This window comes from Centrocercus urophasianus, unplaced genomic scaffold (assembly GCF_019232065.1).
Source record: "Centrocercus urophasianus isolate 14NV4802_14NV808 unplaced genomic scaffold, USGS_Curo_1.0 seq_12, whole genome shotgun sequence".
Classification (NCBI taxonomy): domain Eukaryota; kingdom Metazoa; phylum Chordata; class Aves; order Galliformes; family Phasianidae; genus Centrocercus; species Centrocercus urophasianus.
The window spans coordinates 1,151,271-1,179,156 of record NW_024884364.1 but is presented as its reverse complement, the minus strand read 5'-3'; the positions used below and the strand labels follow the sequence as shown (position 1 = coordinate 1,179,156).

Sequence of the window (27,886 nt, the reverse complement as noted above, 5' to 3'; positions counted from 1 at the left end):
ACATCTGCTTGTTGCTTAAGATTTTCTCTGGATATGGTGATGGATTAAAATAAGAATGCTACATTCTTGTAAATCATGCAGTTACTTGCTACAATATAATCAGTTTCTTAAGGGGTTAGCAAAGGTCTGTAAGTTGCATTAGTGTAGTTCTGTTTTTCTTTTTTTCCTTTCAGGGAGCTTTTGTCAAACTTTATGGAAATGATTATTTAATTTCTGTGCATTTTCTGGAGGTTTTTTGTTTATTTGACAGTATTTTAATACCACTTTTAAAAGTCATAATAGAAAAATGAAATACGTACAGCACTGTGGATACAACTGTATGACTGTTAATTCAGGAGTCTTCTTCAGAATAAGTTTGTTCCTAACTTCCTTTTGTCTGGGGAAGTGATTTTAAAGAATCAGATTTTTTCCTGTTATCTGCTTTGATCTGCTTATGGAGCTATTGGAGAGAGTTCAGAGGAGGGCCATGAAGACAATCGGAGGACTGAAGCACCTCCGTGCGAAGACAGGCTGAGGGAGCTGGGCTTGTTCAGCCTGGAGAAGAGAAGGCTGCAAGGAGACCTCATTGAGCCTTCCAGTATTTAAAAGGAGATTATAAACAGGAGAGGAATCAACTTTTTATATGGGTAGATAGTGTTAGGATGAGGAGAAATGGTTTTAAGCTCAAGGAGGGAAGATTTAGATTGGATGTCGGGGGAAGTTCTTCACAGAGAGAGCGATGAGGTGCTGGAACAGGCTGCCCGGGGGGGTCGTGGATGCTCCGTCCCTGGAGGTGTTCAGAACCGGGTTGGATGGGGCCCTGAGCAGCCTGGTCTAGTACCAGATCTGTAGGTTGGCGGCCTTGCCTGTGTCAGGGCGTTGAAGCTTGATGATCTTTGAGGTCCCTTCCAACCCAAGCCATTCTATAATTTAGGTAAGCAATATGATTATACTGCAGTTCTGTACTTTCGGTTTTGCAGTTTTGTGGCTGCAGAATTTCAGCTGTATGCAAACAAAGAAATTATTGCTTAGCAGATGATATGTGCAACTAATAGCCTTGTGTAATATATATTGGGATAATAATAGCAGGGTGGCAAAGTCTTTGGTGGCAGCAAATGAGAACAAGCTGAAACGCATCAGCTGCAGAGGTAAAGAACTACTTACCTTTGGAAGGTCTCAGGTAGGCAGGGATTTCCAGCAAGAGATGCTCTCACCCCCACTGTCAACCCTTAAATGAGGTCTGGGAGGGGCTGGATCCTGGCTCCACCCCTTCCAGTCAGTCAGGTGCATCATGTACCTCCACTTCCCTGGGTTGGCCCTGCCTTCCCAGTAGGTGCTCAATCACTGTTTCAGGCTCTGACTTAGAATTTCCATTACACTGTGGACCAACAAGATTTTGGTGATTGTTTTTTTTTAGTAATGGAAACTTCTATTAAAAAGAAAATCTAATGGAAACAGATACTTCAGGAACAGTAAGCTGTAAATAAATTGTCTACTGCATCATTCGTTATGCTTCCTAAAGATCAAAGCTTTTGCTGTTTGTCATGGTAGAGTCTGTTCCACAGTATATCTCTGTCAAGTAGGTGTTCCCAATAAGAAAACAAAAAGTACGATACCATTGTAAGATTATGCTGTTGCATCAGACTATGACTAAGCAAATAAATCCCTTTTGAGCTTCAGGTATTATTAGATTTTTTTCTTTTGGATAGCAGCTTAGGAGTTAGGCAGTATTTTTACTAATTCCTTAATGTCTGTGTATGTATTTAAGGCAAAGAAAATGGAAGTGAACTAATACAGAGCATCCTGTAACTCAAGTCAAATAGACTTCTGTTTTCAGAAAATGCTCGCAATATAGCGTTTGATTTCTTTAGCAAGCAGAAATAATGGCAAAATGATTATCAGTATGCTCTAATGAATAAGGAAGATGAAGTCTCAAATAAAGAATAAAATACTGTATTACTGTATTTTATGAAGTAGTTTCAGAATATAACTGAATCTTGGCTTTTTTCCTCTCTCAGATGATGAAGCATGCCTGGGACAATTATAGGCAATATGGATGGGGACATAATGAGCTCAAACCAATTGCCAGGAAAGGACATTCCACCAACATATTTGGTAGGCTATATTTTCTTTTCTTTTCTTTTTTTTCCTTTCTTTTTTTTTTTTTTTTTTTTGGTCCATGCTGTCCTCCTTGAATGTCTACTCAAGCATTCTGTTTTAATATGAATCTTGAAATGTGGATCACAGAAGTGTGGTTCAGTGGCTAAATGGCTCTTCACTAAACTGGCTATTTGGGAGTAACCTATTCGTATTGTTGCAAAAGCAAAGTTGTGTCTGTGTGCTGTTAGTTTTTCTGCGTGTGTATATATATATATATATATATATATATATATATATATATAGACAGCCAGCAGGTAGCATGGTCGTGATATTTGGGGATGCAGTTAATATAAATTTGCCTTAAAACATACAAACAAACAAAGCCCTCACCTCTTCTTGCTTAAATTTTCATATTTGATTTTTTTGTGGAGGATTCAGAATAGTATGCATTCTTCATGCTGAAAAGCTGCTTGCCACATGATGAATTTTTAAGTAGCTTTCAAAAGAGAAAAAAACTCGAGAAGACGAGGACTTGGTTACTTGATGTCTGACTTTTGGATTCTGAGTATGTGGATTGAACAAAAAAAGGCGAAGTTGGAAAATAGAGAAGTGTGGAGCTAGACGATGAGGAAATTCAAGGGATGAACTGAGATTATTTGAGTGATGAAGTGTGGATATAAGTATTACAAATGGCATTTTAAATAGTATAAAATATATGGAAGGTAAAGATAAAAAAAAAAAATTGAATAGCCTGTGTTGCATGTGTGATCAGACTTATAACTAGACGGGCTTTTCTTCCTTAAAATTTCAGTGATCTGCAGCAGTGCTACTTTTATTTTTTAATGTTAAGACAGAATAGGTAAATTGTTATAGTAAAATAGCAAGGATTTTACTGATCTTCAAATGAGGAAATAGATCGATCCAGTTGTAATCCCTCTCCACAGCAGAGAGAACTGGGTGGACTTTAAGATTCCTTCTAACCTAAGCCATTCTGTGATTTGAAATGCATGCAATACTGTAGGGTGTTTTTGTTTTTAATTTTCTTCTGGGGTTGATACTATGTTCATCTCTTCTATGGTACCCAAGAAAGATAGAAACTTGTAATAACTACATTTTATGTCCAGAGTGAATGTGGTTGTACTGTGTATACTTTAAGTATGCTATTTATTTACTTGAAATCAAGGCTTTTATTGGTTTTTCAATAATGTAATAGGCTAATGACATTGCGTGAGGTTGGCTCTCATTGCAATGGGTATTTATTTTAGTTATCCTGCTTTAATACATGAATTTGTTGTTTGAAGACTATAGATATACAGATGAGGATTGTGTAAGTATCAGGTTTTCTGTGTTTAGTGGCAGAACCTAAAATAAATTATTTTGGCTTATACTGATATTTTGTTAGCGTTTTGTTTTCATCCTTAGGGGGAAAAATAAACTAATTCTGAGCAGAGTTAAGTAACTAGTTTTAAAAGTGTTTGCGCTGGATTTAGCCTAGATGGTGCTGATCACACACTGATGTTTGGCTGTTGCTGAGTAATGAGTGTGTGCCCAGGGCTTGGCTGGGCCTCTCAGTTGGGGAAGAGGTGCTGCCAAGAGGATCACAGAATCACAGAATTGTAGGGGTTGGAAGGAACCTCTAGAGATCATCGAGTCCAACCCCCCTGCCAAAGCAGGTTCCCTACACCAGGTCACACAGGTAGGCATCCAGTCGAGACTTGAATATCTCCAGAGAAGGAGACTCCACAACCCCCCTGGGCAGCCTGTTCCAGTGCTGATGTGGGGCAGGGGGTGGTGCCAGGATAGAGGCCTGATTTGGGCCAGGGGACATCCCATACCATGTGGCACCATGTGGAAGGCTATCACGCTGTGAGCTGTTAGCCAGGGACGACTGCTGCTTGGGGGTTGTGGGGCTACAGTCAGTAGGGATCGAGATGTTGTGCTGGCATCTGGCATTTTAGTTCTGTGTCAGTTGGCAGGTGGTGAGTAATTTCATTTCTGCTATATCTATTGCTATTGTTGCTTTTCTATTTTCATTTTCTGTCTCAGTAAATAGTTTTTATTGCAGCTCATGAGTTCTGTTTTGTTTCTAGTTCTTTCCCTCACTCACAGATGGGGAGGAGTGAGCATGTGGTGCTGAGCTGGGGTTGGGTTAAACCACAGCAGGATTGTATCTGCTCTCTCTGCCCCTACTTTCCTTATTTTCTTTTTTTTTTTTTTTTTTTTTTTTTCTTGAAACCGTTCACACATCTTACCAATTATGTAATACTATTTATATCTAAGCTGTTTTTCATCAAATTGGTAAGCATGATGAACTCCAGCCTTGAAAGAAACACATACTGGAACAGAAGGGAGAGTTTTAACTAGCTACTCTCTCCTTCTGTCTCCTGCTTCTCAGCAAATGAGCAAACAAAAACTGACAAAAAGCACCCACAAACCTACAGTGCATGGAAAGCTATTTAAATTCATAGGAGAATAATTTCATTTACTGGAGCAGTCCTGCCAGCAGTCAGTTGAATGAGGATTGTTCAACTTTACTGTAAACAAATGGCTTGGAGTCTGGTTAATTCTTCATACACTGGAAGCTGTTTTGTTACACCTGGTGTGTATGATGTGAAAGGTGGGATCTGTTTTACTTTTCTGTGTCCCTGTATAAAGCAAATGGTTGGGTCAGATGGAGCTGTCTAGGGTGAAGGTGAACAATTAGGCATGTTTAGGAGAAAAAAATGGGCAGAGTTTGAAGAGTGAAATAGAAATTTCAAAATGCCATCAGAGCTGAGCATAACACAAGGAGATTATGTGAGGCTGCAGGGAGGAGCAGAGAGCATCAGGCTTTTGCTGTGACAGTCAGAAAGACATCTCTTAGGTTCCAGAGCTCTGTTTGGTTTTCTGAAGTAATTTCTCTTTGCTACCTTTTGCACATTGTCCATACTTGCATTTCTCCCAGGAAGAATCTCTTTGGAGGCATCCTGTGATTCAACTTGCTTTTTACCTGGCTGTATGTCATCAGCAAACCATGGCTTCCCTAGTATATTTTTTCCAGCTGATAATGATTTTCAGTATTCAGCTACATGACCATGTAGTCCTTGCTGTAGAATTCATAAGGAATTCTATTCCTTAATTTGCTAAGGATGATTTTATGTCAACTTCCGTTTGCAACCCAGACTCTTTATGAAATTAGTTATTTTTTTCTGTATAGGAGGAACAAACATTTTCTAATGTGTATGGTGCTGTATTTTAAAGTCATTTTGAATTGCAGTTTTACTCCTGGGGTGGAGCGAGGCTGGAAGACCTGCTACTTTACTTGTTTGGAAAACTTTTGCTTTGCAATTTTAGCACTGTTGTCTGAAAGGAGTTGTAGAATTCTCTCACTGATCAGGTCTCTGATGCTCTTGTTCCAGTTAACTGTCTCAGCTGATTCCATAAGTGCCGCTCCTTTTGAAATTCAGATGTTATCTTGTGCCATTTAATTTTTAGCTAAGTCATGCTATGATTGCTCTGTTCAAGGCAATCTCAGTGAAAAACTTTTCTGTAATGTGCTCAGGATGTATCAAGTCTAGAATAGAATCAAGTGTTGTTGACTTGGTGGATTGTTGAGGAGAGGGAGAAAAACAATTGGTAGTTCTTGTACTAGGAATATCTAGGCTGTATTGTTACTGCTACTATGTTACCAACCTGTGTTACCTTTAAAACAGCATTCCCTGTAGTATTGCCTTTATAGAAGCATTACAGAACTTTTGAAGTCTGATGCTATTTTTAATAAAAGCTGGTCAGCAAATCTGTTTCTATTATTCTCTCAAAGATTATATGACCCAAATTACTTTCTGCCATTACTGCAGCCCGTTGTACTTCCTTCTCAGTTCCTAGCACATCTGTGACTTGTAAGAAAGCCTCCTGAGTTTGTTAGTTGACCTGCAGCTAGAATCTCTTGCTAGTCTTCTAGAGATGTCTGACCTTTGGTGACTGTAAGCTGTCAAGGAGAGCCTGCTAGAAATGTTGCCTATCAAACTGTGTAGCCAGTCAGCTAAAATCTTAAATAGTGCCTTTCCAGTACTGGGGTCAAGTCATTAATTGCCAGGTACTGCTTTTGAAAAGGAAATTGGGATTCTAAAGATATTTACATGTGGATAACAGAATAGGAACACTTATAGGTTCTGTGTTGGTGAAATATAGCTGATCTTCTTGTGAAAATCTAAGATTTGTTGTTTATTTCTGCCCTCTAAGATAAAATAAGGTATGCGAATATACCAGAGAGGAAGGGTATAACATCTTTGCAGTTACTTTTGATTTGTAGGTCTGCTGATGACTTTTTTGCAGCTTTTTTTTTTAATTTATTTTTTTCCCCATTAAAAAAAAAAAAAAAAAAAAGTAGTTTTAAGCAGCTTAAGATGCTGGATTAATTTGACAGCCTCACTGTGTCATTCTAGAGGTAGGTTTTTGTGGGATCTTAATCAAAATCTCATTAGAACACAAAGTGTGAGAAGAAAATACTGGTGGAAAATGATGCATGTAAGATGGTGGCAAATATGGCAAATGTTGATTTACTTTGGAAGGTTGTCAGGTTTTAGCTAAAACCACAGCAGCTGCTGGTGTTTTGAGGTTGCCTTGTTCTGGTGTGATCTGGCCGCGTGCTATTTGAGGATGAGAATAACCATCTGAAATACGCTCTTTAAAAGTGGTTTGATCCTGCAGTTGTTTGGTGGCCCGTAGGTGAATATATTTACAGAAACACTGTTAAAATTGCTCAGTCCGGTTCAGAGATATTTTAGCTCCGTATCTGATGGTGTAGTTACTGAAGCACAGGCTTTGAAGACACTTTGTTGTGATTTAAATTCAGCAGTTTATACTTAATGGGTTTGTATCAGTCTCCAGTTGTTATTCAGAGAAAAAAAAAAAAAAAAAAGTTTGAGAAGCTAAACAACTAAATGAGAATTTGAATAAACTTGAATAAAAAAAATTAAGGAAAAAATCACAGTCCTTGGCAGAACATTGGCCTCAGAAATCGCTGGTTGTCATCTGACCTGATGCTTTTTGAAATGGGAGTTAACAATATGCTTGTAGGTTTGGAGTAATTTTAACTAAGAATTAACTAATTTTAGCTAGGAATTAAGTGAGGGTATTTCATTTGTGAAATAGGTGTTAAGTCCTGCAAAACTATAAACATGTCCATGGTACTAGCAGTGCATCTCCAAACTTTGCATTTAGACAGTTTTTGTCTAGAGATGAGCTGCACTATGTGAAGATGATGTGGTAATATATATACCTGAACATGACTCTAGGTGTTTCAATAGTGTGAAAATAATAATGTTGAATTTTTAATTAGGAGGTGCTTGTATACAGGTATGCCCGTTGTCACCCGCACGAAGTTAACAAAATTGTTACTTTGTGTTATGTCATGCTGGAAACTGTCTCCAGCACCTATAGTACTTCCTTGTTTCTTCTGTTCTTTTATCTCATGTGTCATGCAAGTGGACACTTTGATCTACAGTGTCTTCCAAATGTGTTTAAGATGTATTGTAGGGGAAACAGTGTAATCTGTGAAGTTGTGTTACAGTTGTATTTGCACTGTTGCAAATTATTGTATTACCTAGTAAAGCTTCAGTGCCACAGTGCAGTGCTGTATCTCTTTGTTAATACACAGCTAATACAGCTGTTGTGTTTTATGAGGAATTTGTCTGGTGTGTTCAGAGATGTGCTGATTTTTCTTTAGTTTTGAAATAAAGTTTGGTCAATGTGTGCTTTAACAAGCAAGATACATTTAAAGCAAGCAACTTGAGGATTCTCATGGTATAGTTAGTAAGCTGATTTTTTTTTTTTTTTTTTTAAACTTGCTAATTTACTGCTTGATTTCTGCCAACTCATTGCATGCATCCTCTTGCCTAGCTCACTGTGCCAGCCCATCTCAGCCTTTGTTAGCAATAGAATGTCACTAGGCCTACTGTCTGCTACTGCTGCAGCAGCGTGGGAAGCTCTCATTGCTGATTTCTTTGTTGCTGAACCTCTGGGAACTGTCAGGGTGTTTCTCCATGGTGCCAGAGAGCAGGAGCAGCAGTGCTACCAAGGACCGTGGAGGAAATACATTCATCAGACTGTAAGGATGTGAGGCTGTTGCAAGAATAAGCTGACTCAGGCAAAGGAGTTTGTTTTTCCAGTACTTCTGGCAAGTACAGGATAGCTTAGGAGATTCTGAGGTCTAGAAAATGAGAGGTGGAATGCTTCTTGGTAGTGCTTTTACATGAAAATGCTTTTACAGACTCTTATTTTTTTTGTATTATGCTGGAGAAATGCTCATTAGTTTACTGGACATTTTTGTTGTCTTTCATTATACTGGCTGTTGAACTGCTTGAACTGGTCTGACATTGTCTGCTATACCACTCGGTTTTCAAGGTCATACAACTGAGTGTCAGGTTTTGTAGGCCTTTTCTTTTTCTGTATTTTTGACTGCCATATAAGAAACAAATATGTAAAAATAACGAGAGCAAAACATTTTTACTGGGAGGAACCTTATCGATAAACTCAAAAAGTGTATCACCCAAAGTACAACCTTTTGAAAATATGGTTAAAACCTCCTAATATGTTTAATGTGTCTTCTGATTGTGAAAATCCTGTCAGTTCCTGCTCAATATCCATTTTGTGTGTGTACTTCAGCCTCTGAATCCATGTGGATGATAAAAAAACCAGTAAAGGCATTATGTATATATGTTAACAAATTGATTCTTGGCTTCTTATTGGTTTTATGAAAAATAGTTGATGAATAGTTTTTTTATCTTGACTCTACTTGCATAAATAACCTACCCATTATTTAATTATTTCATGGAAAACAAAAGGGGAAAAACTCCTCTCACGCTACTCTCTAGTAAAGAGAGCTAATTGTACAATGCAAATTTCAGCCCGATCTCTGCATTTAAGAAAAATGTTAAAAGATCAAAAATCTATTCAATTGTAAAGTAAATGAAACTGGCCTTTGAACAGCCAAATGCAGCTGTGACCTGTGCAAAAGCAGATATGAGAGACTACACTGAGACAGTGTTGAACATATGTACTGTGAATGTGTATTCTTTTTGCCCAGTAGCACATTTAGGAAGACAAAGTTTTAAGAACATAATTCTCATGAATTACTGGCCTAATCTGGAATCAAAACGGTATTCTTATGATGCAAGAAAAGTTCCATCAGGTTGGATGAGAGATGAAATGTGATAATTACTCTTCCACTCTTCCAGTAGGTGCCTGGGAAAGAAATGTAAGAACAGGAAAAACATGTAGTAACTGGGTTTTTCTCTAAGTACTGTGTGAGTTTGTGTGGTGTTACTGCTTCAGGAGCCAAAGGCAGTAAGTTTTAGTTAATAACTAGTAGTTTATTTTTCCATTACTTTGTCCATTCTGTTTTTGAGCCTATGCAAGCTTTAGGGTTCCCACAACGTCTTGTTAGAAGTGGTTCCACAGTTTTGATTCCACATTTTGAACTTTCCTGGTTTTGTACTGTCTCCTTGTTGTATTAGGTGGCTGGCTTTGATATCAGAGCAGAACCTGAAGAAAGTATCCATTATTTCTATTTTTTTTCCTTTTCATGAATTTGCCAAACTGTGTCCTCAATTGTCTTTCCTATGTGGAGAGTATTGGTATAAGCTGTTTCTCATACATGTGTTTTTCTATTGTACACGTTGCTATCTCTTTTCTCTATGTTTTTCAAGTTTTCCTACTATTTTGAGAGGAAGATTAGAATGCTTCATTACGTTTTGTTCCCCGTTTCTTTTTAAATTGTATTTTGTGTTTATTAGGCAGCCTATGGAGTCTAGAAGCTCACAGCAGAGTGGCTGCTCTGTGGTGTCGTTACTTTTCAGTATCCTCATCCAGTGTGTTTAGCCAGTGTGTTTTTCCACGTGATTTATTAATATATTGAATAGCATGTATCTAAGCATTCATCTCTGATCACACTGGTGATTTTCCTTGTAATGGTAATTGTAGATTTGTATGTGGTCTATTTCCTGTCTTTTAATCATTATTCATCTGTGGGAGAGCAATCTTCTCTTATCCTGGATGGTTTTTTTCTTAAGAGCCTTTGCTAAGAGATGTTTTCATGTAACCTTCTGTATATATTCTCCATCCAAATGTTAATTGACTTCTAAAACACTGATGCTAACATACAACATTCTTTCACTGTAACTCTTGACTCTTCCTCAGTTCGTCTAATTTAGACCTGTCTTCTGATGCTGTTAATCAGGCAAGCAGTGTTTTATAAATGTTATTTTGCTCCACTGTGGTAGAAGTGGTGTTTAGTCAGAGTATGGCTGTTCTCTGAGACTTCCAAATGAATGCAGGTAGAATATGATCTGGCCATGCATTCCCTCTTATGCTGATGCCGTAAAAAATAGCAATAGTTCACTAAGAACATTTTTTGAATGTTACTGCTGATTTGATAAATTGTGTGGCTTTGGATATCGAAGTATTTCACTGTGAGCAACCGCTGTTCTTCCTGTAATACAGTATTCCTGTGGAATGCTTTTCACCCAGTCTGTATTAATGCCTACCTTCTCCTTCCCACTGAACTCTTAACATAAAATCCCATGATATTATTCAGAAGATTGAAAATTCTGTCTTTAAAAAAATCTGTAATGAAATGCAGATGTGAAGTGAGATTAGAAAAACATGTCTTTATTTCTGTAATCTGCTTTATAGAATGATGAGGTACACATCTATGTCAAATGGTTAAGGACAAAATTACATCATATTGGAGTTCAGGGCTTGGGATCATATAGAGAATTTTTATTCTCTCTAATACCATATACTTTCCTGTTTTTTTTCTTACAAACCAAATGGTTTGCTCAGAAGGGAAAAAAAAGAAAGTGTTTTCCATTGGAAATCTTTGAATTTGTGTTTGTTTTGTCTTTGTAACAATCTAGATTGCTGGGCTGCTATTCCTAAATTTAGGCTCATCTCCTACCATTTGGAACTACAAACAGAGCATGCAGTAACAAATTAAATTAAGCCTATGCAATCTATTTTGGATGCTACTTCAATATTAAGTAAAAAAGCATGACAACTAAGTAAGGGAGTAGTTTTCCAAGTTTTAAAACTAAATATGGAAGGGACAGCATCACAAACATACATACAAGATTGGAGGTCATTGTCAATGGAAGCCAGCTGTGAGGCAGCTGCAGCATTGTGATTGTGCCTAATGTATCTTTTATTTAATCACAGATTATTCATTCAAGGTTTTTTTTTTTTTTACCTGCCTGGTAAAATTATATGGGTACTAAAGTGAAATTAGCTCCTCTTTAACTGATTGAGAGAAAATTCGTAATGTGGTTTGGACCAAAGTGTGTAGGAATGGCCCAAACTGTGATTATGTAAAGATGAAAAAGCTTATGTGGCATCATGGCTTGAAGGTTCATTTTTTTTGTGATGCTTTTCCCATTGCATTTCTGGTAAAGTAATAAGTTTTGTTTACAGTTATATATAGGAACTTGTATCTTTCCTGTACTGGGAATCAGTATTTAGCTTGCCTTGTATGCAAGGTTTCTGCAGCTCTGTTTACATAACCGTACTCAAAACCAGGCAGCAAACTGTGCTATCATATTTGCTGTCAGGTATCACAGCATTACCTTGTTTGCTACTGGGTTTAACTGATGGTATTCTAATTCTGTGTGCTTCTGAACCATCATTCACAGATGCTCCTCTTTAGTTTTCCACTTCCTGACTTCTCAGAATTGCTCCAGATCTGTATTTTTGTTTAGCTTTCATTGTTTCTTGTGTGTAGCTCATTGTCCTCACCATTCACTTGCCCCTTATTCTGTCCCTTCTCATGCTCTTCCATCCTGTTGGATTCCTCCTTTGTACAAAATTCACTATTGTCTCCTCTACATTAATATTTTCTTAATCCACAGCTTATTCTGATCTTCACACGTTGCAGCCTTGTGGTTATCATTAGGTTTTGTTCTTCTGCTACCTTGTCTTGGAGTTCCAGCATTAATCTTAACTATAGTCTACACAGTTAGTTCTTTCCTTCTTCTGTTGATGCTAAAACTACAGTTTTGCATTTATGATTAAAAATGAGATAACCCCAACAAAAGGACATAATGGTAGAAAAGCATAGAAAATTTAAATAGTGGAGTACTAACATGCGATGTCCTATTCAAATTTAGTTTTGAGAATATGCAGGCTTTGTACTAGACAGCCTGCATTCTACTTTTGAATTTTGATTTAAGCTGAAAGGCTAAGAGAGCAAAGCAAAGTAATTATGGGAAGTTCAGAGAAGATAAAGATATACTGTAGTATAATTCCAGGATTTAAAATTTGATTCTTAAGGTGATGGCTATTTAAGTAGCAGTTTGTTGATAGTATCCACCTGCAGGTCCACTTTACAGTGGATTCAAAGAACAACACACTTCAGTGTATTAGCATTCACTTCAGTGATTTATTCCTATTACTTTCTCATTTATAAAATAAAGGAAAGCTTTGTATCAACTATTTTATTTTGTTTATATGCTGAAATGCTTTAAGTGCCTGGTACAAAAGATTGGGAACTTCTTTTCATGTTGTCTATTATCAGCAAATTAACAGAACAAAGCAATCAACATGCTTAGTGTTTTGTTCTGCTTTTTTAATTAGTCTAAAATTTTAAAGACAATTTGTTTCTCTATGGATACATAAAAGCTTATTTGTTGCATGTTATTGCTGAGCTGGAATTGTATGTTGATGTTTTATATGAAAAGCATTGTTTCATTGAGTAATTTTGAAACACTTGTTTTCAGAGTGGAATTAAACTCTGTTCAAAAGTTGAATTCATTTTCTTAAACATTATCTTGTACATTGTGACTCATTAAGATACTTTACAAGTTCTGTGCTTCAGTTGTGGCAGCTTTTTTGCCAGCGCCTCATTAGAGATAAAGAAAACTGGTGTGATAATTGCTTGCTTTTAATTTTTGTTGTTTATTTTTTCTACCAGGTCTGTAATTGTCTATTGCATTGAGAAATCTTGCTGCTATAGTTTGGAAACTCAAGCTCTTTGAATCTTCTTGAGTAGAAATTCCAGCCATGCTTTTGCTGGCCAGGCAAAAATATTAGTATTCATGTACTTATTTTTTTTAAGACTGTAATAACTCAATATTTAGTATCAGGCTGAGCTTACCTGGGAAGCGTTTTCACTCTAGTGCTAGGGATTAAAACACATCCCTGTATGAATAAAAAATAACAGTGCTAGTCTTATAGGTTCAGTATATGCCAGAGTGTATGAACTTGAGACTTTGGATTTCCCCCCCTTTTTTTTTTCTGGAGTCACGGGGATGGAATAGGGAAAATCTGCTCTGTGTTTAGACCCATCCCAGCTATCAGGTTAGTGTTGTACTACACTGAAATCAGGCTCACTTGTCTGAGGCAAAATATAACTTTGAACTTTGAGTTATTCCTTCAAGACTTTGCTCCTCTTAGAGTTCTTTTACAGATTGATTTCCCCCAGTAAAACTTGCTGGTAATAAAAAGTGTTCTGCACGGGTAGAAGTAGATTTTCCTTCTGATAGATGGAGTTTGGCCAGGGCCCTGGAAAAAAAAAAAACAAAAACAAAAATGAGAGAGAACTGGGTATTGGTCTCTGAGACAAATACTATTTCTGCTACAAAAGGTCAGTTTTGATTTTAAAGCTTTGTCCTTCAGAAGGATCATCCCATCATCCTGCTGCTTGAAAGTGAAAGCCTTGTTCTTATATCCAGATCTCTCGTCTCCGCACATCGCTAACTATATATTCCAGTTTTCTAATGCTAATGAAGAGAATCAGGCTTTCTGGAGTGGGACTTATTTCCATAGCTGGGGTGCATTGACATTGAGATAATTGTTGTTTGTGTGATACAAGGCAGTTACCTTCAATACCAGCCTAACCTCATGTTTTCCTAAAGGCAACTTCAACATTTCCCTTGGCTTTTATGTTTAATGGTGGCATCTATAGGTTGACCATGTAAACAAGAATAAGAATCTTGTATGTTTCTGTCAGAGGTTTTAGAAAGTATTAAAACCCTACCTTGATTTTAAAGGAACTAATGGGGATTCCACTTTCCAGGTCTTTCATCTTTTCTTGTTAATCACAGACTCATAGAATAGTTTAGGTTAGAAGTGAACATAAAAATACCTATTTACACCTTCCCTTAAGAAAATATTTCCGTTTCAGTCATTGTGTAAGGTAGATGGGAATGGTTACACATACTTTTTAGGCCTCTTGTATTTGACTTTCCTTGTAATGGCTTCATGGTAGTTTTTCTTTAGGCCTATCTCCTTGGCTTGCTTATTGCAGCCCTGCTTTGAAAGTGTGCATTTTGAGAACAAAGGCTCCTTTTTGAATGGTCTGCATTTCCTTAAGTCTGCGGCATCTATGGTCTGCCAGAACTGTTTCAGCAGTGCCACCTTTCTTTAGTACCTGGTGCAAATTCTTGGCTCAGGTAATAACTCTGCTAGGGAATTCCTGTAATTGGTCTTTGGCTAGCTCCGAAGTGTATTGTATCACCTGTGTGAGTGTGCAGCAGACACTAAAGGGGAAAGAAAAATAAATGTTACCTTTTGTAGTTGTAGTTATTTGGAATCCGCTGGCTGTACAAATTCCAGCTTTGCTTTTTCTCGAATCTGATCTCTTGGCGTGGTGGGCTAGCCCTGGTCAGCAGCTCAGTACCTCACAGCCCCACACTCAGCACAAATGGGAATAGAACAGGAACATCAAAAGTGAGTCAAGGTAAAGATATAACTAAACAGTGATGGAACGGCGAGAAGGTACAAGGAGTAAAAAGGCAATCGCTTGCCACCTCCCACAAGCAGACCCTTGCCCGGTAGAACGTAAAAGGATGGCTACCTGATAGACCTAGCCCCCCTGCACTCTTGTTGCACTACTGCTGAGTGTAACATTACATGGTATGGATATCCTTTTTTGTCAGTTTGGATTACCTGTCCTAGCTGTGTCCATCCCCAGCTTACTGATAGGTTGAGAAGAAAAGAGAAGAAGCCTCAGTGCTGTTCAAGCACTGCTTAGCAGTAGTCTAAACTCTAGTAGGTTGTCAGCTCTGTTCTTAGTCACTAATCCAAAACACAGCACCGTAGAGGCTGCTTATGAAAAAAAATCACTTAATCTCAGCCACCCCCAGAATACTGTCTTGCCCCTCAGCTTGAGCTAATGAAAGTCCCTGTGGAAATATTTTCCAGAAGTAATTGGATTTGTCTGTGATACTTCATTGAAGTAAATAATAGATATGAGTGACAGGTCAAATAATCAAAGTTTCTATGAAGTACCTGCTTGATGATTGCTTTTCAACCCAGGGTACATTACTGCAGCTTGCTGGTGAATAATTTATCATAGAATCATTTGAGGGGATCCTTAAAAGTCATCTAGTTCAACTCCTCTACGATGATCAGGGACATCTACGGCTAAATCAGGTTGCTCAGAGCTTGGTCCAGCCTGACCTTGAATGTCTGTCTCCAAGGACAGAGGATCATCTTGCTCCTTCTTTACACGATGTGTCATTTTTGAGGTCTCCTTTCAGTTAATGCACTTTCTTTAGTACCTCAGTGCTCACAGTCCCTTCTCTTTCCACATAATAGACTAAGCATTGCATCTAGTATCAAGACTTCTAAATGTTTATACTTAACCTTTTGTTATAAAGAAAATAGGCTACTTATTGTCTTCATACACTTTTTGTCATGGAGCACATGACAATGATCTGTTTTCTCATAATCTGGTAGTCTCTTGTGAGACTTCAAAAAGCTGTAAAAAAAAAGCAGTTCTTCATCTAGCACTTCAGCATATTGAAAGAATTTTAGATAGAAAGGCCAATTTTCTTTTAATATCCCTACTGTTTACAAAGTCATATAATTTGCTAGATATTTCAGACTGTGGATTCATGTACTATCAAACAAGGGAGTTATTTGTCTCATCTCAGGAAACTGAAGTCTACTTAAATATAAACCTGACTTACAATTTGCAGTCCTTTTTTAGTAATACTCTTCCTTAATGAGCGTGCATGATTTGGTTAATAGTTGATGTATTTTGCAACTAAATTCCTTTCATTAGCTCATGATGAATGTTCTGTTTTATTTAGAAGAATGAACATTGCATTCATTTGATAAACTTCATTAAATGTGGAGCTCAAGCAACTAGAACTGTTATTATATGAAGAAGAAATTTCAAGAATTGACACTCGTAAAATCAAACTCTTCTCGAATCAGTTATTATCTTACGCATCGTGACCAAGCGAGGCTTTGTACTGAACAGAGGCAGGCCCTGGAGGGAGTGCCTTCAGCTAGAAGTATTATTATCTATTATGAATTAATTGTTTTATAGCCTTTTTCACTACATTGAGACATCTGCTCTCCATGCATTCAGAGCAATATCAAATCAGATTTGTAGAGGTAGTAGTAAGCATTGTATCCTCCTCTAACTTATTATTTATTTAGAGATTATGTAGAGTTGTTGATTACTTTTCAAACAACTCATGCAATTGAAGTCCATGAAGACTATCCTCTTCTTTAAAGCAGCAATGTATTAATCTTTACATGGCTATGAAATATAAAAAGAAAGAACAGAAGAACAAAACTTTCCCCACATACTCTATTATGAATGGGAAAACGACCTCTGAGAGTTCAGGGTGAATGGTTTGCATCGCCAATAGGAGGAATTATGGCTCCTGTCTGTTGTAGTCTGTTCTCACCATATTGCTCTGTGCAACTCTAGGGCAGGCCATTGAACTCTTACTTCAGTTTTTAGCTGTTGCTTTGCTGGTACTGTGCATTTTAAGATGGAAGAAGATAGCCATGACAACCTCACTGCCTATTCTGGTTAGCTTGTGATCTGCAGCAGAAACAAGAATTGACCAGAAGCTTTTCAGATTTAGGATCAAGTTAAGAATGACATTTCCCACACGCAAATACCTGGAGTCCTTCAAGAAAGAAACTGAGAGCAATTTGAATTTGAAATTCTGAGCCAAGCTACTGTAGCCCATGAATCGTTTTTAGTTGTACTTATCTTGCAATGTGGGACAGCTAAGGTGTGGGATTGTTATCCTCTGCAGTGGAATTCGGCACAGCGCTAGAGGTGTTAATTCTTACTGTGCTTGTGCACTACACTGAATTCATTTCACAGAATCACAGAATCACAGAATTGTAGGGGTTGGAAGGGACCTCCAGAGATCATCGAGTCCAACCCCCCTGCCAAAGCAGGTTCCCTACAGCAGGTCGCACAGGTAGGCATCCAGGCAGGTCTTGAACATCTCCAGAGAAGGAGACTCCACCACCTCCCTGGGCAGCCTGTTCCAGTGCTCCGTCACCTCACTGTAAAGAAGTTCTTGCGCACATTTGTGCAGAACTTCCTATGCTGCAGTTTCCAGCCGTTTCCCCTTGTCCTGTCTCCACTCACCACTGAAAACAGTCTGGCCTCGCCATTCTGCCCCCCACACCTTAGATATTTATAGACCTGGATCAGGTCCCCTCTCAGTCTCCTTTTCTCAAGGCTGAACAGACCCAGTTCACTCAGCCTTTCCTCGTAGGAGAGATGCTCCAGGCCCTTCACCATCTTCGTGGCCCTCCGCTGGACTCTTTCCAAGAGATCCTTGTCTTTTTTGTACTGGGGAGCCCAGAACTGGACACAGTACTCCAGATGAGGTCTTACCAGGGCAGAGTAGAGGGGGAGGATCACCTCCCTCGACCTGCTGGACACGCTCTTTTTAATGCAGCCCAGTAAGCCATTGGCCTTTTTGGCCACAAGGGCACACTGCTGGCTCATGGCCAACCTGTCATCCACCAGGACACCCAGGTCCCTTTCCGCAGAGCTCCCCTCCAGCAGGTCATCCCCCAACCTGTACTGGTGCATGGAATTATTCCTCCCCAGATGCAAGACTCTACACTTGCTTTTGTTAAACCTCATCCGTTTTTTTTCTGCCCAGCTCTCCAGCCTATCCAGGTCTTGCTGAATGGCAACACAGCCTTCAGGCGTGTCAGCCAATCCTCCCAACTTCGTGTCATCAGCAAACTTGCTGAGGGTGGCCATTATCCCCTCATCAAGGTCATTGATGAAGATGTTGAACAGGACCGGACCCAGCACCGACCCCTGAGGAACACCGCTGGTTACAGGCCTCCAACCGGACTCTGCACCACCAACAACGACCCTCTGTGCTCTGCCAGTCAGCCAGTTCTCAACCCACCTCACTGTCCACTCATCTATCCCACACTCCCTCAGCTTTGTTATAAGGATGTTGTGGGGGACAGTATCAAATGCCTTGCTGAAATCGAGGTAGACTACATCCACTGCTTTCCCCCTATCCACCCAGCCAGAGACAACATCATAGAAGGCTACCAGGTTTCATGAGAGGTATAGGTATGTGAGGGGCCAGGTTGTCAAAAGATATGTCCCTTTGTCCTCCTGATGTACCCTCTGTTCTTGTAGACGCAAGATTTCTGGAAAAGAAGTTTACATTTTGGATTCTTGCTTCTCAGTGGTGATTTGAGGGAAGAGTGGGATTTATGTGCCCAATTGACATTTAAGGAAGAAGTCTGGTTAGAGAACCTGCTGCAACGTGTTATCTCTTGACTTTTTGAAATGTGTTCCCCAAAAGCCTACAAAACAAGAGAGTGGTCTTCTCAGTCTTCCTCAAGATGTGCAAGGTTTTGCACTTGAGCCAGAGGAATCCCAGGCATCTATACAGACTAGAAGGAGCAGTCCTTGAGAGCAGCCCTGCAGAGAAGGACCTGGGGGTCCTGGTGGATGAAAAGCTTAACATGAGCCAGCAGCGTGCTCTTGCAGCTCAGAAAGCAAATGGTATCCTGGACTCCATCAGAAGAGAGATGGCCAGCGGGGACAGGGTTGTGATTGTCCCTTTCTGCTCTGCTCTTGTGGGGCCCCATCTGGAGTACTGTGTCCAGGTCAGGAGCCCCAGTACAAAAAAGACAGAGCTGTTGGGGCCAGAGGAGGGCGACAAGGTCAGAGGGCTGGAGTACCTCTCCTATGAAGTCAGGCTGAGGGAGCTGGGCTTGTTTAGTACGGAGAAAAGAAGGCTGTGGATTGACCTAATTGCAGCTTTCCAGTACCTAAAGGGAGCCTACAAACAGGAAAGGAATCAGCTCTTTCAAAGGGTAGATAACAGCAGGACAAGGGGAAACAGTTTTAAGTTGAGGGAGGGAAGATTTAGGTTGGATGTCAAAGGGAAGTTGTTTACTATGAGAGTGAGGTGCTGGAACAGGCTGCTCAGAGAGGTTGTGGATGCTCTGTCCCTGGAGGTGTTGAAGGCCAGACTGGATGGGGCCCTGGGCAGCCTGGTCTGGTATTAAATGGGGAGGTTGGTGGCCCTGCCTGTGGCAGGGGGGTTGGAGATTCATGATCCTTGAGGTCTGTTCCAACCCTGGCCATTCTGTGATTATGTGATTCTATGTTCTGGTGAGCTGTTAGGATTAATTACTGTATCTGTAAGAAGAAAATCGAAAAATAAACCAAATCCATGTGAAATAGCAAACCATGATCAGTAGATAAATGAAAATATTTTTGTATGTTGGAATATAAATGCTATACTTGAAGGAACTTTCTAAGAAATAGTTAATCTCTTCCATATAATCCAGAAATTACAACCGTATTGATTTATATCTCAGAAAGAGGCATATGTCTCTACTCAAGGGAAGTGGCATGTATGAGTACAAGCAACTTTTCTCAGTAATGCTCTGTTGTGCTTTTGTGGGCCCGGGAGAGATAGGCATAAAATAGGAGAGAAGCAGAAAGTCACACAAAGGAGATTCTGGAGTGCAGCCCAGAAAAAAAAAAAAAAAAAAATTAGAGTATGAACCTACACCTTAAATTGACTCTTGGGGGAAAAATGCTGAGAAGTCTTGTTTGTTCTGTTGAACTGTATTTATTTCTGTGGTTGCAAACAATGGAGAAGATCTTACATGAAGGAGATTGTCAGTGTATTCCTATTTACTCAAACGTCTTGTGTACTTGGAATCATATTCATTGTGGTTTAAATAAAACAACAGAAATTACTTTGAGTGCCATAGCAGTGTTACGCATTCTGACTTTACATCAGAACTACCTTGTCAGCTAGAACTGAAATTAGTCTTTCTGTTATGATCCAGTTGGCATCTCTCTGAAGTGAAAAATTAGAACACTGTCATACTGTGTGTATGGAACATTAAAAGTTAAGTGCATTCTGTAGCTCGCCCAAAAGCAACATTCCATCATGAGCAATGGATTTACATTACAGTACTTAAGCACTGGACTGAATTCATTTCCTGAGAGTTATAGGTGTGCCTAGTGGCTAACTTGTCAAAGGGTATGTCTTCTGATTAATCTTAAGAAATGTAGTGTATCCCAATCTGAACTTGAATACTCTTAACACACCACTGAGTTAAGGCTTTCTATGTGTAGTTCAAATCCATTAAAGCAGATGCATGCTTATTTTTGAAGAAATTAGTTGGTGATTACGTTGTGAGCAAGATTATTGTGTTTAATTTATTATTAATCAGAGAATGAAATTAAGTTGTAATTAACAGTTACTGAGGTGTTTAGAAGAGTTACTATGGGGCTGTTGACTCAATTAAGTTGCTATTGTGCTGTAGGAATAAATAAATAAACAAACCAATCTTTAAGTAAATAAAATGCAGAAATGAATGAAGAGAAACAACCAGGTAGCAACAGTGCCCTGTAAATATTCAAACATAAAATAAATAAACCTGCAGTAATTCCTGTGTTCCTCCAGAAATGAAGATCTCTGCTGTACAAGTGCAAGAGCTTAGACTGAGATGGCCTAACAATGTTGGAGCTTGCTACTGTTCAGCTGTCTTCTTCTTACAAACTCAGGAGTTGCTCATTGATCAATTGCTTCTGTTTCAGATGGCATTTTAGGATAAAGCATTATTGATTTTCATTTGGCTTCAGATGTTCTTCTTCAATGATAATTACAGAATTCATTAGCATGTCAGAGTTTTGAGGCTCAGCAGAAAGTGAAAAATCTTGGTGCTTTTGGTTTATCTGTCAAGCCAAGCCAAGGCACCCTGCTTGTCCATCAGTACTTTCAGGCTCTGAGTAGCTTCCATAACTGCAAAACCATTCAGTAGTAAATGTTGGGAAATGCAAGACATAGAGGCATATACAAATTGCTTTGTCTTTTGTGTGTATATTTTTTGAACTCTTTCGTCCTAGAATTCCTAGTAGTATTTGAAGCAGGATACTTTGCTGTCCTTTACTTGTGTCAAAGAAGAGTTACTCACGTTCAAGTTATGAAAACAGATAAGGGATTTTTTCCTGTCTCTTGTTGTCTTTTCTTCCCAGAGTCCAAACTGTGTCAGAGAACTAAAGCTTTGAAAGAGGTGTGATCCTCTTATGTTGCTGTTAATTCCTTGCTCAATTTGGCTATTCCTTGTACTGTCATCTTTTAGTAACTTTGTTTTGCAGCTGCTTGGGTTATTATGCTTGTGATGTTCAAGAAAAGTAATCATCATTTGTAACAGAAATCCTTTTTGTGTGTAGGAAACTCACAAATGGGTGCTACCATAGTAGATGCACTGGATACTCTTTATATAATGGGGCTTCATGATGAATTCCGAGAAGGACAAGAATGGATTGACAAGAATCTTGATTTCAGTGTGGTGAGTAGAACTTATCCTATTATTTCTCTAGTCCTTTTCTTGGTATTCTGCCTTGAGGGAGAATGAAGAAGTCTTTCAGTTGGAATTTGCATCTGAAGTTCAGATGCAAACTTTAATGAAGTTCTCTGTTTCTGACTTGATATTTTAAAAAACAAACAAACAAACCCACAACAGAACACCTTTCAAGCTCCAGTTATAACTAAAGATGCATCTACTATTGTCAAAGTACAAATACAGTTAGAGAATGAAAGAAAAGTGATCAATAAGAATCAGTAGGTCCTCGACAGAAGAAATTAATACAGAAAAAATAAGGCTTTACTAGGTTGTAGTAGCTGGAGCTACTAAGTAGTAACTGAGTTGTGAAAGAGGATTTATCCCCAGAGAATGGAACATTGATATTCAGTCAAAATTGAGCAAATGCTTCTTGTTATCCTCATATTAAATCTACATTTCAGAAAGGATTGTTTTTGTTTTGTTTTGTTTGTTTAAGTACATTTGCTCTCTGGCAAACATGAAAGAAATTCTACTTAATATATTTTTTTTAATTAGTGCCAAATAATTATTCAGTCTAAAATTGAAGATGCTAAATACATCAGAGATGGTGTAGACATAACGGTGCCATCATAAATGTGTAATAAATTAACTACTATAGCTTTCATGTTGTGAGGCTGTCTCTATGAATTTGCAGAATTAATTTATGATTTAGGTGGAATAAATTTACATGTCGCACTGGGGGTTAAATTACAGCTTGCTATGTAATGAAGATTAACAAGCTGCCTTAAATATGGAGGGCTTGAATATGGCTCAAAGTTGCGTTTTTTTTTTAAAGTTATTCTTTCCCACCATCCCCAAACAGCTTCAATTGTGCTTTGTAGTGATGATATGATCAGAGAAGAAGATAAAAACTAATTCAGTTTTTAAAAATCAATTGAACATGGAACTGACATTATCGTTGTGTCATGAAGGACACGGGAATTTCAATATGGATTTAGGTAGTGAAAAGTTGGTTTGGGACGTAAAATCATTCAATCATCTAGGTTGGAAAAGGCGTAGAAGATCCTGAAGTCCAGCCAACAAGATGACTTCCCAAACCCCATTACCAAACCATGTCCCTCAGTGCCATGTCCAGGAATAGAGATTCCACCAGTTCTCTGGGAAACCCACTCCAGTGTTGACCCCTTTTCCACTGGGGAATTCTTCTTATTACCAATCTAAACCGGCCCTGGCACAACTTAAGACTGTCTACTCATGTCTCAGTTGCCATGGTCACATTTTTTTCGTTGATTAGAGGGGTGGTTAATGGCTTATTTTTTCTTCATGTTCCAGAATTCTGAAGTATCTGTTTTTGAGGTCAATATTCGCTTCATTGGAGGCCTTCTAGCAGCGTACTACCTTTCTGGCCAAGAGGTAAGGATACTAGAAGGCATCTGTGAAATGTAATATATTTTAACAAGTAAAGTTTGCATATGAAGAATTTTTTTTAGGATCTTGGTGTATCCGTAGTTTGGAAACTAATTTCACAGTGATGAGTTGTACAGAGTTTCTTAAAATCTTTAAAACTTGTTTCTGTACAGATATAAGCTGAATTAGGGTACCTTGTTAGAACTTGGAAACTTCTTTTATTGGATGTTTTCAAAAGAAGTTCACTTCAGTAAACATCAAACTGAAATGTCAAGTCCCTGTTCTATACTGCCAAAAATAACTTGTTCTGATAGTCTGTAACTCCACAAAGGTAGAAATAATCATTTTCGTTACTTGTCTTGCAAAGCTAGAGGTTTGCTTCACGGAAGAGGTACAACAATCTCCTTGCTATTTTCTTGGTAACAAACAGAAATATCAAGCCAATTTCATCCCAGTTTTAACACATATTAAGAAAGATTGGAGGCTTACTCTTTTGAATGCTTATCCAAAGGCATCCTTGTATTCAAGGCATGCACATGCCCGAAGACTTGCAATCGTGGATGACTTTGGTCTTTCATTAACATTGTGATTTCATGTCCCATTACTTCCCATATTTTCACAAAACTGGAGCCTGACCCAACTTACAGATTAACTCATAGCTCTTCTCACATTTTAACAGCTAGCTGTCTTTTGATCTGTTCTCTGTGTCTTTGATTTTATTTTTATTACTGGACATTCTGTAGTCCACTGCCTGAGATGTTAGGCTTCCAGCTATTTCACAGTATTTCACAGATTAAGGTTTTATACACTTCCAGGTATCCAGGTATTCTTTCCATTTGTCTAGGGGACCACCATGTGAATGTATTAGCAAGTACTCAGGAATTTGTCCACAAGTCTAACAGTAGCTGGGAGAAACCGTATATTTGATGTCAGTTTAAGTCTTTGGCATCATGTTGGGACACATGAACTTTCCTATTAGGAGTGACTTTGCTTTGGAAGAAGAACATAGAGACACAACACAAATCCGGTGGGGATCTTGAAAAGAGTGTTGAGTTCATTTTTCAAGTACTTACTCTTCAGCCTTCTTGTCCGCGTTCTCCAAGAACTGTGTCTGCAGAGGGATAAGTTTCAAGCAGTCCTTTCTGTTGCATTGATTTGTGGTCTGTTAGAGGGAGCCTGAAGGAAAAGAGAAGCATGGAATGTTGCTGCTCCATTTCCCTTATAGTGACTTAAGAATTGAGTTTACCTTCATGGCAGTGAGCCTTTGTCTGCCTCCAGAATCTGTCAGGCTTAGTTCTTACAGCAGTTTCCTAGGAGCTCAGTACTTTACTCTAGTGATATGACCCAGTGTGGCAAATCAACCTTTAAAACTGATTGCTGTGGCACCTCCTCAGGGAGACAGTCTTCATAGCAGCTTTTGCTTGTGCCAGTGCACAGTGAAATTCCAGCCTATTTACTTTACCTTGACAAAAGGCATAAAAATCCCTGAATGATTATCCCAAATATTTACTTGAGGCAGGTGCTGAATTTCATCTACGTCAGCAATTTTAACCCACCAGTTTTCTTCTGAAGACCTTCAGAACACAAGCGTTCTTATGCTGTCAGACGTAAGCCAAGTTGTTTCATGAAAAGTAGTCTCAGCTGCTTGTGGTTTTCAATTTGTGCCAGGGAGCAGTTGCAACAGCTAAGTTGCAGAACTGTTGCAAGGAGTCATGATTCCTACTTCAGTGTAAGTGATCTCAGCAGCATGGTGAGGAATTCTTCTTTTCTAGAAATTTTTATTTCTGTCACTTGGACCTCAGATCACATTAAGTACTATGTGATCACTGAAATCTTCAAGCACTGAGCAGCAGAGCGGTGCCACAACGCTTTTCAGCTAGGAATGTTGATCTTGTCTCTGGATAACTTAAACTAGAGCATACCCTTGGAGTCATTTACCGTGAACATGAACAACCTCAGAGGAAGAGCAGCAATCACCAATAACTGGATTATTTAGATAAATCAGTAAATACCCTGGAACTAGCACCTTAATAAAATGCTTTTGCCCCATTGTGTAGATGAGTGTAGCCAAAACTGAATGCTTTGTCTGCATTTTGAGGCTGGGTGTTCTCTTAAATTGTTGCTGCTGAGCTGACTATTGTCTTCTTAAAATATTTTTATGGCATCAGTCTCACCAGTGGATTTTAAACACTTCAAAATGTGTCAAAGAACATTTCTGTTAAGCGATCATATATATATATTGTCTCCATTTTCTAATACAAGAACTCGTAAATAAATGTTCAGGCTGCATTTATTTCAAATAATTTGACATATAGGACTGCTGCTGGTACTTTAGAGACTACTTGGTTTGCCAAGTTGGATAATTTCTCTGCAGTATATCAGCATGAATGAGATGAGCAAAGAAACTTGAGTCTTTCCAATAATTGAGCCCAGCAGGCAAATATATTCCTCTGATGAGAACTTCTTGGGAGTTACTCCTTTCCCAGCTAAACTACTGAAAACATCTTTTAGATACAATTTTTCAACCTGATCTTCTCCCTTCTATCTTACAAGAAGGGAAGGAATTCATCAGCTCTGGTTTGGGGAATGCCTTATTTCTCTTTATAACCACATTCAAACGTGATAAGACCGTTTTCTGTCACAGAGAAGACAGGCAAGTCTGATCCAAGTATTTGGTGTTTTGCATGATTAGCTTATGAAAGTGTAAATGGGCTTATTCCTCTAAGGGAAGTCTTTCTCCAGTGGTAGGGTATCCTTCATGTGTTCATCAAGCTATCATTTATTTGCTCATATTCCCTTCCTAGCCCATTTTATTGTTTCAGTATATCAGTATGGTTTATCTGTTTGCTTTTCGCCACTGTATGTAGAGGGCAGTTGTGCTTGATAGAATTTTATCAGTTTATCAGCTGTAGTGCTAGATATTGGTCATAGCATTTAAATATAGCTATTAGTTTAGATGGAGGTGTCCCATTTACTGCTTAACCATTACTTAAAAATATATATATATTTAGCTTAACTAGTAGCATGACCCTGTGGTCTCCATGGTGTATTTCAGGTATCACATTACAGGTCTTGATTAGATCATGCTCAGATGTGATCGTGGTTTTAATGATGCTGTTTACTGTTGATAGTATGCCTATTCTTTTCCATGTGTCAAGTGAGGTAAATGGAGGTAAAATGCATAATGGCTTGTTATCTAAATTGACCAGGCTGTTTCTCAGGAATGCCTGGAACAGTCCTGTAACTTCTGGAGTCACCATCTTCATTATGCATGAGAGATGACTGTGATACGTTTGATAATATAACAGAAATAGAAATGAAATGTTAATTTTGCCTTCTTCCAAATAAACACTGGATGTGACAGCTTAGGATCGAAATCGACTTTATCTAAATGTTAAAAGAAAAAAAACAACAAACTAGCATCAAGTAAAGAAAACAAGGCAAATATTATTTAGTGACTGTTGTATGGTGGTGGCAGGAGGATACTAATGCCATTATGGCAGTGTTACTGTCTACTGCTGATTTATCAGTACAATAAAGTAGTAGCTTACAGATTTATTTTTGAAAAAAGTTATTTCCTTATGGCATTTGCAGTGTGAAAAAGATTAATGATTTATTGTGTTTACCAATACCAGCCTTATATATAAACTCTTCCTTTATATGATTGTTTTTATGGCTTTTATAAACACTATGAAAATGACACATCTTTCTGGGCAAAATGATTTAATGTGTGTGGGTAAATTCAACCTGAAATCTGTCATTTGAAGAGCAAAGGCTGTTATGTACCCAATACTCTATTAACAAATAATCAAAATAACCTGTTCTGGGGTTTTTTTCCCGCCAGTAAACTGACAGCCAATGTCTCTTGTGTTCAGGAAAATTCTTTAATAAAAATACATTATATATGTGAGTGGATACTCCTAACGACTGACTAACATATATGAAGTATAAGTCTTTATAAGCAAGACGGTGTTTCTCTTTGTGAGCTAGTTTTATGTGTCTAACTGTATCTGAAAAAGAAAGTACTTACATTAAATTTATCAGAAGTTAAAAACTCGAAGAAGATGACAGCATTATGTACATCCCATCCAATAAAGATTTGCAGGTTATTGCTATGGGATGAGCTACTTACTCATAAGTGTCCAGGACAACTCAAGGTATAACTCAGCCCTAACAACCTGAAAAGTTGTTTTTTTTTTTTTTTTTTTTTTTTATACCCTTAAAGCATTACCATGCCTAAATGCAGTTTGTAATCATTGCACAATTTCTGTTTACTTGTTTACTAGATCTGTAGAAAACATTTTCCTGATTGTCAATTTTTAGTTAGCCTAATAATGTATTGCTGCATGTTACTACAGCATAGCACCAGTAGATGTGGAAAAGAGGAGAAAACTTAATTCATAGCATTTTTGTTTCCTCTGCTGTAGGTTGATTGGAAGCAGGTTTGCTCATTGGTATAATGTGCTTTAAAGTGGTGAAATTAAAGGATAAGCTGTTTTAACGATAGAAAGTATCTTAACTGTGTAATAATAGCCACTCTTAAAGTTTGGATTGTGTTCACCGAAAGGGTAATACAGATCATTTGTCACTACTTGAATCATAGAATCATAGAATCGCAAGGTTGGAAACGACCTGCAAGATCATCTAGTCCAACCATCCTCCCATTCCCATTAGTACCACAAGCTACTAAACCATATTTCATAGCTCCTCATCCAGACGCCTCTTGAACACTGCCAGGGATGGCGACTCCACCACCTTCCTGGGCAGCCATTCCAGTGCCTGACCACTCTGAGAGAAAAAGTTTCTCCTCATG

The 27,886-nt window shown here is 38.4% G+C and overlaps 1 protein-coding gene across 2 annotated transcripts in view; it reads left to right on the top strand.

Annotated features, from left to right (window-relative positions):
- The window catches only part of MAN1A2 (mannosidase alpha class 1A member 2), a 135,784-nt gene that overhangs the window by 46,287 nt on the left and 61,611 nt on the right, over window positions 1-27,886 (top strand). For both annotated transcript variants that reach the window (XR_006167283.1, XM_042809690.1), the window contains exons 3-5: window positions 1,998-2,094; window positions 21,554-21,672; window positions 22,999-23,079. Coding sequence is in view for 1 of the 2 variants with exons in the window: in XM_042809690.1 (XP_042665624.1) it covers window positions 1,998-2,094; window positions 21,554-21,672; window positions 22,999-23,079 (297 nt within the window). In the remaining variant the exon portion in view is untranslated. The remainder of the gene's footprint in view (window positions 1-1,997; window positions 2,095-21,553; window positions 21,673-22,998; window positions 23,080-27,886) is intronic.